The sequence below is a fragment of the Oncorhynchus kisutch genome, unplaced genomic scaffold, assembly GCF_002021735.2.
Source record: "Oncorhynchus kisutch isolate 150728-3 unplaced genomic scaffold, Okis_V2 scaffold3717, whole genome shotgun sequence".
Lineage (NCBI taxonomy): Eukaryota > Metazoa > Chordata > Actinopteri > Salmoniformes > Salmonidae > Oncorhynchus > Oncorhynchus kisutch.
In genome coordinates, this window is record NW_022265662.1 from 117796 (window position 1) to 130896 (window position 13101).

Below are 13101 nucleotides of genomic sequence, written 5' to 3' on the forward strand. Positions count from 1 at the left end.
AAACATAACGATGGTCATTATGGCCAAACAGTTCTATTTTTGTTTCATCAGACCAGAGGACATTTCTCCAAAAAGTACATTCTTTGTCCCCATGTGCAGTTGCAAACCGTAGTCTGGCTTTTTTATGGCGGTTTTGGAGCAGTGGCTTCTTCCTTGCTGAGCGGCCTTTCAGGTTATGTCGACTCGTTTTACTGTGAATATAGATACTTTTGTACCTGTTTCCTCCAGCATGTTCACAAGATCCTTTGCTGTTGTTCTGGGATTGATTTGCACTTTTCGCACCAAGGTACCTTCATCTCTAGGAGACAGAACGCGTCTCCTTCCTGAGTGGTATGACAGCTGCGTGGTCCCATGGTGTTTATACTTGCCTACTATTGTTTGTACATATGAATGTGGTACCTTCAGGCGTTTGGAAATTGCTCCCAAAGATGAACCAGACTTGTGGAGGTCTACAGGTCTTGGGAAAATCAAAAGAAATAAGCCTTGATGTCAAGCAAAGAGGCACTGAGTTTGAAGGTAGGCCTTGAAATACATCCACAGGTACACCTCCAATTGACTCAAAATGATGTCAATTAGCCTATCAGAAGCTTCTAAAGTCATGACATCAAGCTGTTTAAAGGCACAGTCAACTTAGTGTATGTAAACGTCTGACCCACTGGAATTGTGATACAGTGAATTATAAGTGAAATAATATGTCTGTAAACAATTGTTGGAAGAATTACTTGTGCTGTGCACAAAGTAGATGTCCTAACTGACTTGCCTAAACTATAGTTTGTTAACAAGACATTTGTGGAGTGGTTGAAAAAACGAGTTAATGACTCCAACCTATGTAAACGTCCGACTTCAACTGTATGTATCTGTGCACATGCGTGTGTGTGTGTGTGTGTTTGCGTGCGTGTGTGCAATTCACCGCTTCTTCACATGTTATTATGGGTGTGTGTGTGTGCCCGTATGTTACCTGGGAATTGTTACTCGATGTCTCCATCTTCTCCTGTGACTTGTCCCTGGCCAGCTTCGCTGCTTCCTTCACTTCCTGGAACTTCTCAGCAAACTGAAACAAGATGAAATAAACAAGGAAAAAGATTCATTAATACAAGTTCAAATATAAAAACATAAATCACTGGAGACAAGCGATGTGTGTGTGTCGCTTAATGATGATGTAATCACATGTCCCCAATGGAACCTGGTCTAAAGTAGTGCACCATCACCCCTATAGAGACAAGCGATGTGTGTGTGTCGCTTAATGATGATGTAATCACATGTCCCCAATGGAACCTGGTCTAAAGTAGTGCACCATCACCCCTATAGAGACAAGCGATGTGTGTGTGTCACTTAATGATGATGTAATCACATGTCCCCAATGGAACCTGGTCTAAAGTAGTGCACCATCACCCCTATAGAGACAAGCGATGTGTGTGTGTCGCTTAATGATGATGTAATCACATGTCCCCAATGGAACCTGGTCTAAAGTAGTGCACCATCACCCCTATAGACACAAGCGATGTGTGTGTGTCGCTTAATGATGATGTAATCACATGTCCCCAATGGAACCTGGTCTAAAGTAGTGCACCATCACCCCTATAGAGACAAGCGATGTGTGTGTGTCGCTTAATGATGATGTAATCACATGTCCCCAATGGAACCTGGTCTAAAGTAGTGCACCATCACCCCTATAGAGACAAGCGATGTGTGTGTGTCACTTAATGATGATGTAATCACATGTCCCCAATGGAACCTGGTCTAAAGTAGTGCACCATCACCCCTATAGAGACAAGCGATGTGTGTGTGTCGCTTAATGATGATGTAATCACATGTCCCCAATGGAACCTGGTCTAAAGTAGTGCACCATCACCCCTATAGAGACAAGCGATGTGTGTGTGTCACTTAATGATGATGTAATCACATGTCCCCAATGGAACCTGGTCTAAAGTAGTGCACCATCACCCCTATAGAGACAAGCGATGTGTGTGTGTCGCTTAATGATGATGTAATCACATGTCCCCAATGGAACCTGGTCTAAAGTAGTGCACCATCACCCCTATAGAGACAAGCGATGTGTGTGTGTCGCTTAATGATGATGTAACCACATGTCCCCAATGGAACCTGGTCTAAAGTAGTGCACCATCACCCCTATAGAGACAAGCGATGTGTGTGTGTCGCTTAATGATGATGTAATCACATGTCCCCAATGGAACCTGGTCTAAAGTAGTGCACCATCACCCCTATAGAGACAAGCGATGTGTGTGTGTCGCTTAATGATGATGTAATCACATGTCACCAATGGAACCTGGTCTAAAGTAGTGCACCATCACCCCTATAGAGACAAGCGATGTGTGTGTGTCGCTTAATGATGATGTAATCACATGTCCCCAATGGAACCTGGTCTAAAGTAGTGCACCATCACCCCTATAGAGACAAGCGATGTGTGTGTGTCGCTTAATGATGATGTAATCACATGTCCCCAATGGAACCTGGTCTAAAGTAGTGCACCATCACCCCTATAGAGACAAGCGATGTGTGTGTGTCGCTTAATGATGATGTAATCACATGTCCCCAATGGAACCTGGTCTAAAGTAGTGCACCATCACCCCTATAGACCTTAGTCAACAGTAGTGCACCATCACCCCTATAGGCCTTAGTCTAAAGTAGTGCAGTATCACCCCTATAGGCCTTAGTCTAAAGTAGTGCACTATAAAGACAATAGGGTGCCGTTGGGTTGTAACTCACGGTGGAGGTGAGTTACTGACATGATGAGCTCAGGGACAAACTAGACTATCTACTATTTATTCATTGTAAAATATGTGAAGGATAAAATCCCATGAGATGATTAATTAACTCATATCCAAGGTGGTTCCCAAACAACAACAACAAATACTGGACCAAACAAACACAGAGGTAGTAACGGAATGGCTTTATGTTGCCGGTAGTGACGGAATGGCTTTATGTTGCCGGTAGTGACGGAATGGCTTTATGTTGCCGGTAGTGACGGAATGGCTTTATGTTGCCGGTAGTGACGGAATGGCTTTATGTTGCCGGTAGTGACGGAATGGCTTTATGTTGCCGGTAGTGACGGAATGGCTTTATGTTGCCGGTAGTGACGGAATGGCTTTATGTTGCCGGTAGTGACGGAATGGCTTTATGTTGCCGGTAGTGACGGAATGGCTTTATGTTGCCGGTAGTGACGGAATGGCTTTATGTTGCCGGTAGTGACGGAACAGCTATATCTTTACAGTAGTGATGGAATAGCTTTGTCTTTTTAAAATTGTAACAGAAAATCAATGAACCAATCAGTACCTTGGCCAGCTGCTGCTCGGAGGCGAACCCCAGTCCGAACACTGTGTTGGCTCTGCTGTCAGCCCATTGGCCAAACTTCTGGGAGGTCTTGGTGAAGGTCATGTTTGGGGTGATGGTGCTGTTGATGATCACCTGAAGGGAGACAGGAAATGACACGTTAGTATGACAACGGAAATACCCGGAGCAGCTTGAGGGGGTACGGGCCTTGCTCAAGGGCACAACGGAAATAACCGGAGCAGCTTGAGGGGGTACGGGCCTTGCTGGGCTACTGGGACATGGGAAAGGGTTAAAGCACAAACAGTTTGGGAAACCAGTTTGGGAAACCAGTTTGGGAAACCAGTTTGGGAAACCTCAGTTGGCAGCCAGTTTGGGAAACCAGTTGGGGAAACCTCAGTGGGCCACAGTTTTGCACACCTGGGGTGTAATCATTAGTCCAAACACTAAAACAAGAGTTTCTATTGGACAAATTGAGGTAGGTCCCTCCCTATTTCATTCCATTTACGAAACTTTTTGCAACAGAATAAGCCCCTGAAGTCATTTGGTGTTCGCCAGGCATAATGGGACCCATCTCGTCCAAAAAGGTTGACTCCAGTTTGCCAAAAAGCACCTGGATGATCATCAACACTCTCTGAAGAATGTTCTATGGACAGATGAGTCAAAAGTATAACATGTTGGACGACATGGGTCCCATTATGCCTGGCGAAAACCAAACACTTCAATTCCCCAGAACCTCATGCCAACGGTCAAGCATGGTGGTGGTGTGATGGTTTGGGGTCCAGCATGGTGATGGTGGTGTGATGGTTTGGGGTCCAGCATGGTGATGGTGGTGTGATGGTTTGGGCTCCAGCATGGTGATGTGATGGTTTGGGGTCAGCATGGTGATGGTGGTGTGGTGGTTTGGGCTCCAGCATGGTGATGGTGGTGTGATGGTTTGGGCTCCAGCATGTTGATGGTGGTGTGATGGTTTGGGGTCAGCATGGTGATGGTGGTGTGGTGGTTTGGGGTCCAGCATGGTGATGGTGGTGTGATGGTTTGGGCTCCAGCATGGTGATGGTGGTGTGATGGTTTGGGCTCCAGCATGGTGATGGTGGTGTGATGGTTTGGGGTCCAGCATGGTGATGGTGGTGTGATGGTTTGGGCTCCAGCATGGTGATGGTGGTGTGATGGTTTGGGCTCCAGCATAGTGATGGTGGTGTGATGGTTTGGGGTCCAGCATGGTGATGGTGGTGTGATGGTTTGGGGTCCAGCATGGTGATGGTGGTGTGATGGTTTGGGGTCCAGCATGGTGATGGTGGTGTGATGGTTTGGGGTCCAGCATGGTGATGGTGGTGTGGTGGTTTGGGGTCCAGCATGGTGATGGTGGTGTGATGGTTTGGGGTCCAGCATGGTGATGGTGGTGTGATGGTTTGGGGTCCGCATGGTGATGGTGGTGTGATGGTTTGGGGTCCAGCATGGTGATGGTGGTGTGATGGTTTGGGGTCCAGCATGGTGATGGTGGTGTGGTGGTTTGGGGTCCAGCACGGTGATGGTGGTGTGATGGTTTGGGGTCCAGCACGGTGATGGTGGTGTGATGGTTTGGGGTCCAGCATGGTGATGGTGGTGTGATGGTTTGGGGTCCAGCATGGTGATGGTGGTGTGATGGTTTGGGGTCAGCATGGTGATGGTGGTGTGGTGGTTTGGGGTCCAGCATGGTGATGGTGGTGTGATGGTTTGGGCTCCAGCATGGTGATGTGATGGTTTGGGGTCAGCATGGTGATGGTGGTGTGGTGGTTTGGGCTCCAGCATGGTGATGGTGGTGTGATGGTTTGGGCTCCAGCATGTTGATGGTGGTGTGATGGTTTGGGGTCAGCATGGTGATGGTGGTGTGGTGGTTTGGGGTCCAGCATGGTGATGGTGGTGTGATGGTTTGGGGTCCAGCATGGTGATGGTGGTGTGATGGTTTGGGCTCCAGCATGGTGATGTGATGGTTTGGGGTCAGCATGGTGATGGTGGTGTGGTGGTTTGGGCTCCAGCATGGTGATGGTGGTGTGATGGTTTGGGCTCCAGCATGTTGATGGTGGTGTGATGGTTTGGGGTCAGCATGGTGATGGTGGTGTGGTGGTTTGGGGTCCAGCATGGTGATGGTGGTGTGATGGTTTGGGGTCCAGCATGGTGATGGTGGTGTGGTGGTTTGGGGTCCAGCACGGTGATGGTGGTGTGATGGTTTGGGGTCCAGCACGGTGATGGTGGTGTGATGGTTTGGGGTCCAGCATGGTGATGGTGGTGTGATGGTTTGGGGTCCAGCATGGTGATGGTGGTGTGATGGTTTGGGGTCAGCATGGTGATGGTGGTGTGGTGGTTTGGGGTCCAGCATGGTGATGGTGGTGTGATGGTTTGGGCTCCAGCATGGTGATGTGATGGTTTGGGGTCAGCATGGTGATGGTGGTGTGGTGGTTTGGGCTCCAGCATGGTGATGGTGGTGTGATGGTTTGGGCTCCAGCATGTTGATGGTGGTGTGATGGTTTGGGGTCAGCATGGTGATGGTGGTGTGGTGGTTTGGGGTCCAGCATGGTGATGGTGGTGTGATGGTTTGGGCTCCAGCATGGTGATGGTGGTGTGATGGTTTGGGGTCCAGCATGGTGATGGTGGTGTGATGGTTTGGGGTCCAGCATGGTGATGGTGGTGTGATGGTTTGGGCTCCAGCATGGTGATGGTGGTGTGATGGTTTGGGCTCCAGCATAGTGATGGTGGTGTGATGGTTTGGGGTCCAGCATGGTGATGGTGGTGTGGTGGTTTGGGGTCCAGCATGGTGATGGTGGTGTGGTGGTTTGGGGTCCAGCATGGTGATGGTGGTGTGATGGTTTGGGGTCCAGCATGGGGATGGTGGTGTGGTGGTTTGGGGAGGCTTTGCTGCCTCAGGATAAGCGACTTGCCTTAATAGAAGGAACCATGAATTCTGCTCTGTATCAGATCATTCTACAGGAGAACGTCAGGCCATCCGTTTGTGAGCTGAAGCTGAAGCACAGCTGGGTCATGCAGCAAGACAACGATCCAAAACATCAAGTCTATATGAAAATGGCTAAAAAGCAAAACACATTTGAAGTTTTGGAATGGCCTAGTCAAAGTCCAGACCTAATACCAACGGAGATGTTGTGGCAGGACTTGAAACGAGCAGGTCATGCTTAAAAAACCCACAATGTCACTGAGTTGCAGCAGTTCTGCATGGAAGAGTGGGACAAAAAAAAACTCCACAGCGACGTGAGAGACTGATCAACTACAGGAAGCGTTTGACTGATCAACTACAGGAAGCGTTTGACTGATCAACTACAGGAAGCGTTTGACTGATCAACTACAGGAAGCGTTTGACTGATCAACTACAGGAAGCGTTTGACTGATCAACTACAGGAAGCGTTTGACTGATCAACTACAGGAAGCGTTTGGTTGGAGTCGTCCCAGGTACAAGGTGGAGCAACCAGTTACTGAGTGTCCTCGGGGGCAATTACTTTTACACACTGGGGCATTGAGTGTTGCATAACTTTGTTCATCAAATAAATGAAATAAGTATATGAATTGTTGTCTTATTTGTTCACTCAGGTTCCCTTTATCTAATATTAGGTTTTGACAACATTCCAGTATAAAAAAAAATATGCAAAAGTAGAGAAAATTAGAAAGTGGGGCCAATATATTTTTTTCACAACACTGTATTATATTACTATTGGTTCTGGCTGGGACTGGGACCGGGGCTGGGACTGGACTGGGACTGGACTGGGGCTGGGGCTGGGACTGGGACTGGGGCTGGGACTGGGACTGGGGCTGGGGCTGGGACTGGGACCGGGGCTGGGACTGGACTGGGACTGGGGCTGGGGCTGGGACTGGGGCTGGGACTGGGGCTGGGACTGGGGCTGGGACTGGGACCGGGGCTGGGACTGGACTGGGACTGGGGCTGGGACTGGGGCCGGGGCTGGGACTGGACTGGGACTGGACTGGGGCTGGGGCTGGGACTGGGACCGGGGCTGGGACTGGACTGGGACTGGACTGGGGCTGGGGCTGGGACTGGGACTGGGGCTGGGACTGGGACGGGACTGGGGCTGGGGCTGGGACTGGGACTGGGACTGGGACTGGGACTGGGACTGGGACTGGGACGGGACTGGGGCTGGGACGGGACTGGAACGGGACTGGGCTGGCCAAGACACACCTTATCCCACTGTGCAGAACAGCATGGGTCTGTGTTCTCCATGGAAAACATGAGCAGAAGTGCTCCTATACAAATATAAAATAGAGTTTTCCGCCCCACAAGGCTTTCAGTTTCCTGTTTGTTGTTGACACAAGCCACAACCTTTTTTTGTTCTCAGTACATCTAAAACAACCTTCTTGTACAAGATTCAGAAGTGACGCTAACCGTTTAGCTTCTACAATACAACTCTGGCCAAAGATCAAGCTCTTATTCAGTATCAGAAATCAAAGTAAAAGTGAAATAACTGAAATAAATAAATAAAATAAACCCCACTTCTGTTACCAGACTCCTTCCCTTCTGAACTCCAGAGAAAGAGAGAAACATTTCCATAGTAACACAATGGCAAGAGAAAGAGCTGGAGGCTTTATGTAATCTGAAGAGGAACAGAGTAATATCAGGACCATTAGATTGGTTTCCTTCAGAGTCTCTGCTGCACGCTCTCACACACACACACACACACACACACAGCCTCCAACTATGTCCAGTATGCACGTGTCCACACAGCCCACTGACCCTTATAATGGTCATTACGACTCCCCAAGCCCATATCCCAAAAAGGCACCCTATTCACTAGCACCCTATTCACTAGCATTATAGAACTCTGGTCTAAAGTAGTGCACTATGTAGGGAATAGGGAGTCATTTGGGACACAAGCCCTTCTCGGTTACAGTGTAGTCCAGCTGTTAAACTAGTAGCTGTTTAACAGGCCTGTTACTGTAGCATAATTACATGTATTAATAGTCTAATGATAGACTGTCTCCTAAACGGTCCTGAGGGCCCAGGTCTATAGTATTACCACTATATAGGGAATAGGGCTCTGGTCTATAGTAGTACCACTATATAGGGAATAGAGCTCTGGTCTATAGTAGTACCACTATATAGGGAATAGGGCTCTGGTCTATAGTAGTATCACTATATAGGGAATAGAGCTCTGGTCTGTAGTAGTACCACTATATAGGGAATAGGGCTCTGGTCTATAGTAGTACCACTATATAGGGAATAGGGCTCTGGTCTATAGTAGTACCACTATATAGGGAATAGGGCTCTGGTCTATAGTAGTACACTATATAGGGAATAGGGCCCTGGTCTAAAGTAGTGCACTATATAGGGAATAGGGCCCTGGTCTAAAGTAGTGCACTATATAGGGAATAGGGCTCTGGTCTATAGTAGTACCACTATATAGGGAATAGAGCCCTGGTCTAAAGATACTATATAGGGAATATGGATCTGGTCTATAGTAGTAGCACTATATAGGGAATAGGGTGCTATTTGGGACAGAGCCAGTGTTTCCCGGAGAGAAGTGAGTCACTGAGACTGTGATATGGTAAGGAGCGTGATTGATGAAACTGATATAGATGAATAATCTACTGGTAAGGAGAAGGGTCCCAGGGTGTGTATGACAACACAGAAACCTCTAGAGTTGTGGACTCGAGTCACATGACTTGGACTCGAGTCTGACTCGAGTCACACATTCGATGACTTGAGACTGGGAGACTCAAGACTTGGGGACTTTGACTTGAGACTGATGACTTGAGGACTGATGACTTGAGGACTTGAGACTTTGACTTGAGACTGATGACTTGAAATTCTGTGGCCAGGTTTTGTAACATTTTGTCACCCATTTTGTGGCACAGTCTCCAAGGATTTACTCTCCGCGCCGCCAGAGATATCAGCCGCTGCGTTGCACGTTGCAAAAAAATACAAATAAACCTGCAACAGATTGACTAGTGAAATGCAGTCGGCCCTCTGATTGGACGAGAAAATTGTCAATCAATGCAGGTCAGGTGACGTAGCACAGTGCTTCTCAACGTGGGTCACGAGTATGAAACTGAATGAGTCTCCAGACAGCAGATTCAGATGAGTCTCCAGATGAGTCTCCAGACAGCAGATCCAGATGAGTCTCCAGATGAGTCTCCAGACAGCAGATCCAGATGAGTCTCCAGATGAGTCTCCAGACAGCAGATCCAGATGAGTCTCCAGATGAGTCTCCAGACAGCAGATCCAGATGAGTCTCCAGATGAGTCTCCAGACAACAGATCCAGATGAGTCTCTAGACAGCAGATCCAGATGAGTCTCCAGACAGCAGATCCAGATGAGTCTCCAGATGAGTCTCCAGACAACAGCTCTCGTTTCATTTTCTCCAATATGCCTACGTTTAAATGACCCATAATTAAAGAAAGTTATCCATACAGTTTATCAATCCACTACGGACACATCTCGGCCAGAACGATAACGTTAGGCTACTCGGCTAATTCATTGATCACGTTCATATTTCAGACAGACCTAGTTTGGCTGGTTACTGGCTGTATGTCTGAAGACAGCTGTAACATCACACTAGGAGAGGCAGGAGGATGAGGGCGGGCGGGTGGGCGGGCAGGCAGGCAGGCAGGCAGGCAGGCCCTCCAAAGTGACAGGCAAGTTGCAGACAGACTGTGCTTTCCTTGTCTTTCAATCTCCACTGCATACAGGAAAGGTAGGGTGTATTATCCTGTTGGACCCCAGAGAAGGGACATCATATCCCTAGTTGATATTGGCTGCTAACATGAATGACTTCCATCTCAAAATGTAGTGTACGGTGTCCTGCAGTTGGAAAATGCGTCGCTGTTTATGGCTGCAATGACAGAACCAGCCCTTTGGGGGTGGGGTGGGGGGGTTGTGCACCGGGGTCGCGAACCACCCCTTTGGGGGTGGGGTGGGGTGGGGGGGTTGTGCACCGGGGTCGCAAACCACCCCTTTGGGGGTGGGGTGGGGTGGTTGTGCACCGGGGTCGCGAACCACCCCTTTGGGGGTGGGGTGGGGTGGTTGTGCACCGGAGTCGCGAAACACCCCTTTGGTGGTGGGGTGGGGGGGTTGTGCACCGGGGTTGCGAACCAGCCCTTTGGGGGTGGGGTGGGGGGGGTGGGGGGGTTGCAGGTCAAAAAGTTTGAGAACAACAGAGCAAGCGAACAGATTGCTGATTTACAGCGATAGGATCTGGTGCAGCACAAATGTCAATTGGAGGGAGAGAGGATTGGCATAGTCATAGTAAATCGTCATAGTAAATACACATAGTAAATACTCATAGTAAATACACATAGTAAATACGCATAGTAAATACGCATAGTAAATACGCATAGTAAATACACATAGTAAATACACATAGTAAATACGCATAGTAAATACGCATAGTAAATACGCAGCTCTACAAACGGTTTGGGGATCCAGGAAATGAACTGTTGACCTTGAAGCTCAGCAGCAATGAGGCAACAATTACTAGACCAGACCTACTGGTCTTCAGGATGAGATGGAGATGAAGCTACATTACTAGACCAGACCTACTGGTCTTCAGTATGAGATGGAGATGAACCTGCATTACTAGACCAGACCTACTGGTCTTCAGGATGAAATGGAGATGAACCTGCATTACTAGACCAGACCTACTGGTCTTCAGGATGAAATGGAGATGAACCTGCATTACTAGACCAGACCTACTGGTCTTCAGTATGAGATGGAGATGAAGCTACATTACTAGACCAGACCTACTGGTCTTCAGTATGAGATGGAGATGAACCTGCATTACTAGACCAGACCTACTGGTCTTCAGTATGAGATGGAGATGAACCTGCATTACTAGACCAGACCTACTGGTCTTCAGGATGAAATGGAGATGAACCTGCATTACTAGACCAGACCTACTGGTCTTCAGTATGAAATGGAGATGAAGCTACATTACTAGACCAGACCTACTGGTCTTCAGGATGAAATGGAGATGAAGCTACATTACTAGACCAGACCTACTGGTCTTCAGTATGAGATGGAGATGAACCTGCATTACTAGACCAGACCTACTGGTCTTCAGTATGAGATGGAGATGAACCTGCATTACTAGACCAGACCTACTGGTCTTCAGGATGAGATGGAGATGAAGCTACATTACTAGACCAGACCTACTGGTCTTCAGTATGAGATGGAGATGAAGCTACATTACTAGACCAGACCTACTGGTCTTCAGTATGAGATGGAGATGAAGCTACATTACTAGACCAGACCTACTGGTCTTCAGTATGAGATGGAGATGAACCTGCATTACTAGACCAGACCTACTGGTCTTCAGTATGAGATGGAGATGAACCTGCATTACTAGACCAGACCTACTGGTCTTCAGTATGAGATGGAGATGAAGCTACATTACTAGACCAGACCTACTGGTCTTCAGTATGAGATGGAGATGAACCTGCATTACTAGACCAGACCTACTGGTCTTCAGGATGAAATGGAGATGAACCTGCATTACTAGACCAGACCTACTGGTCTTCAGTATGAGATGGAGATGAACCTGCATTACTAGACCAGACCTACTGGTCTTCAGTATGAGATGGAGATGAAGCTACATTACTAGACCAGACCTACTGGTCTTCAGGATGAAATGGAGATGAAGCTACATTACTAGATCAGACCTACTGGTCTTCAGTATGAGATGGAGATGAAGCTACATTACTAGACCAGACCTACTGGTCTTCAGTATGAGATGGAGATGAAGCTACATTACTAGACCAGACCTACTGGTCTTCAGTATGAGATGGAGATGAAGCTACATTACTAGACCAGACCTACTGGTCTTCAGTATGAGATGGAGATGAAGCTACATTACTAGACCAGACCTACTGGTCTTCAGTATGAGATGGAGATGAAGCTACATTACTAGACCAGACCTACTGGTCTTCAGTATGAGATGGAGATGAACCTGCATTACTAGACCAGACCTACTGGTCTTCAGTATGAGATGGAGATGAAGCTACATTACTAGACCAGACCTACTGGTCTTCAGTATGAGATGGAGATGAAGCTACATTACTAGACCAGACCTACTGGTCTTCAGTATGAAATGGAGATGAACCTGCATTACTAGACCAGACCTACTGGTCTTCAGTATGAGATGGAGATGAACCTGCATTACTAGACCAGACCTACTGGTCTTCAGTATGAGATGGAGATGAACCTGCATTACTAGACCAGACCTACTGGTCTTCCGTATGAGATGGAGATGAAGCTGCATTACTAGACCAGACCTACTGGTCTTCAGTATGAGATGGAGATGAAGCTACATTACTAGACCAGACCTACTGGTCTTCAGTATGAGATGGAGATGAAGCTACATTACTAGACCAGACCTACTGGTCTTCAGGATGAAATGGAGATGAAGCTACATTACTAGACCAGACCTACTGGTCTTCAGTATGAGATGGAGATGAACCTGCATTACTAGACCAGACCTACTGGTCTTCAGGATGAGATGGAGATGAACCTGCATTACTAGACCAGACCTACTGGTCTTCAGTATGAGATGGAGATGAAGCTGCATTACTAGACCAGACCTACTGGTCTTCAGTATGAGATGGAGATGAACCTGCATTACTAGACCAGACCTACTGGTCTTCAGTATGAGATGGAGATGAACCTGCATTACTAGACCAGACCTACTGGTCTTCAGTATGAGATGGAGATGAACCTACATTACTAGACCAGACCTACTGGTCTTCAGGATGAGATGGAGATGAACCTGCATTACTAGACCAGACCTACTGGTCTTCAGGATGAGATGGAGATGAAGCTAC

The 13101-nt window shown here is 47.7% G+C and overlaps 1 protein-coding gene across 4 annotated transcripts in view; it reads right to left on the reverse strand.

Annotated features, from left to right (window-relative positions):
* Positions 1-13101, reverse strand: part of LOC116371818 (homer protein homolog 2) — a 109711-nt gene that overhangs the window by 23542 nt on the left and 73068 nt on the right. For all 4 annotated transcript variants that reach the window (XM_031820879.1, XM_031820877.1, XM_031820876.1 and 1 more), the window contains exons 3-4: positions 3295-3426; positions 959-1051 (exon numbers count right to left, since the gene is read on the reverse strand). In XM_031820879.1, coding sequence (XP_031676739.1) covers positions 959-1051; positions 3295-3426 — 225 coding nt within the window. The remainder of the gene's footprint in view (positions 1-958; positions 1052-3294; positions 3427-13101) is intronic.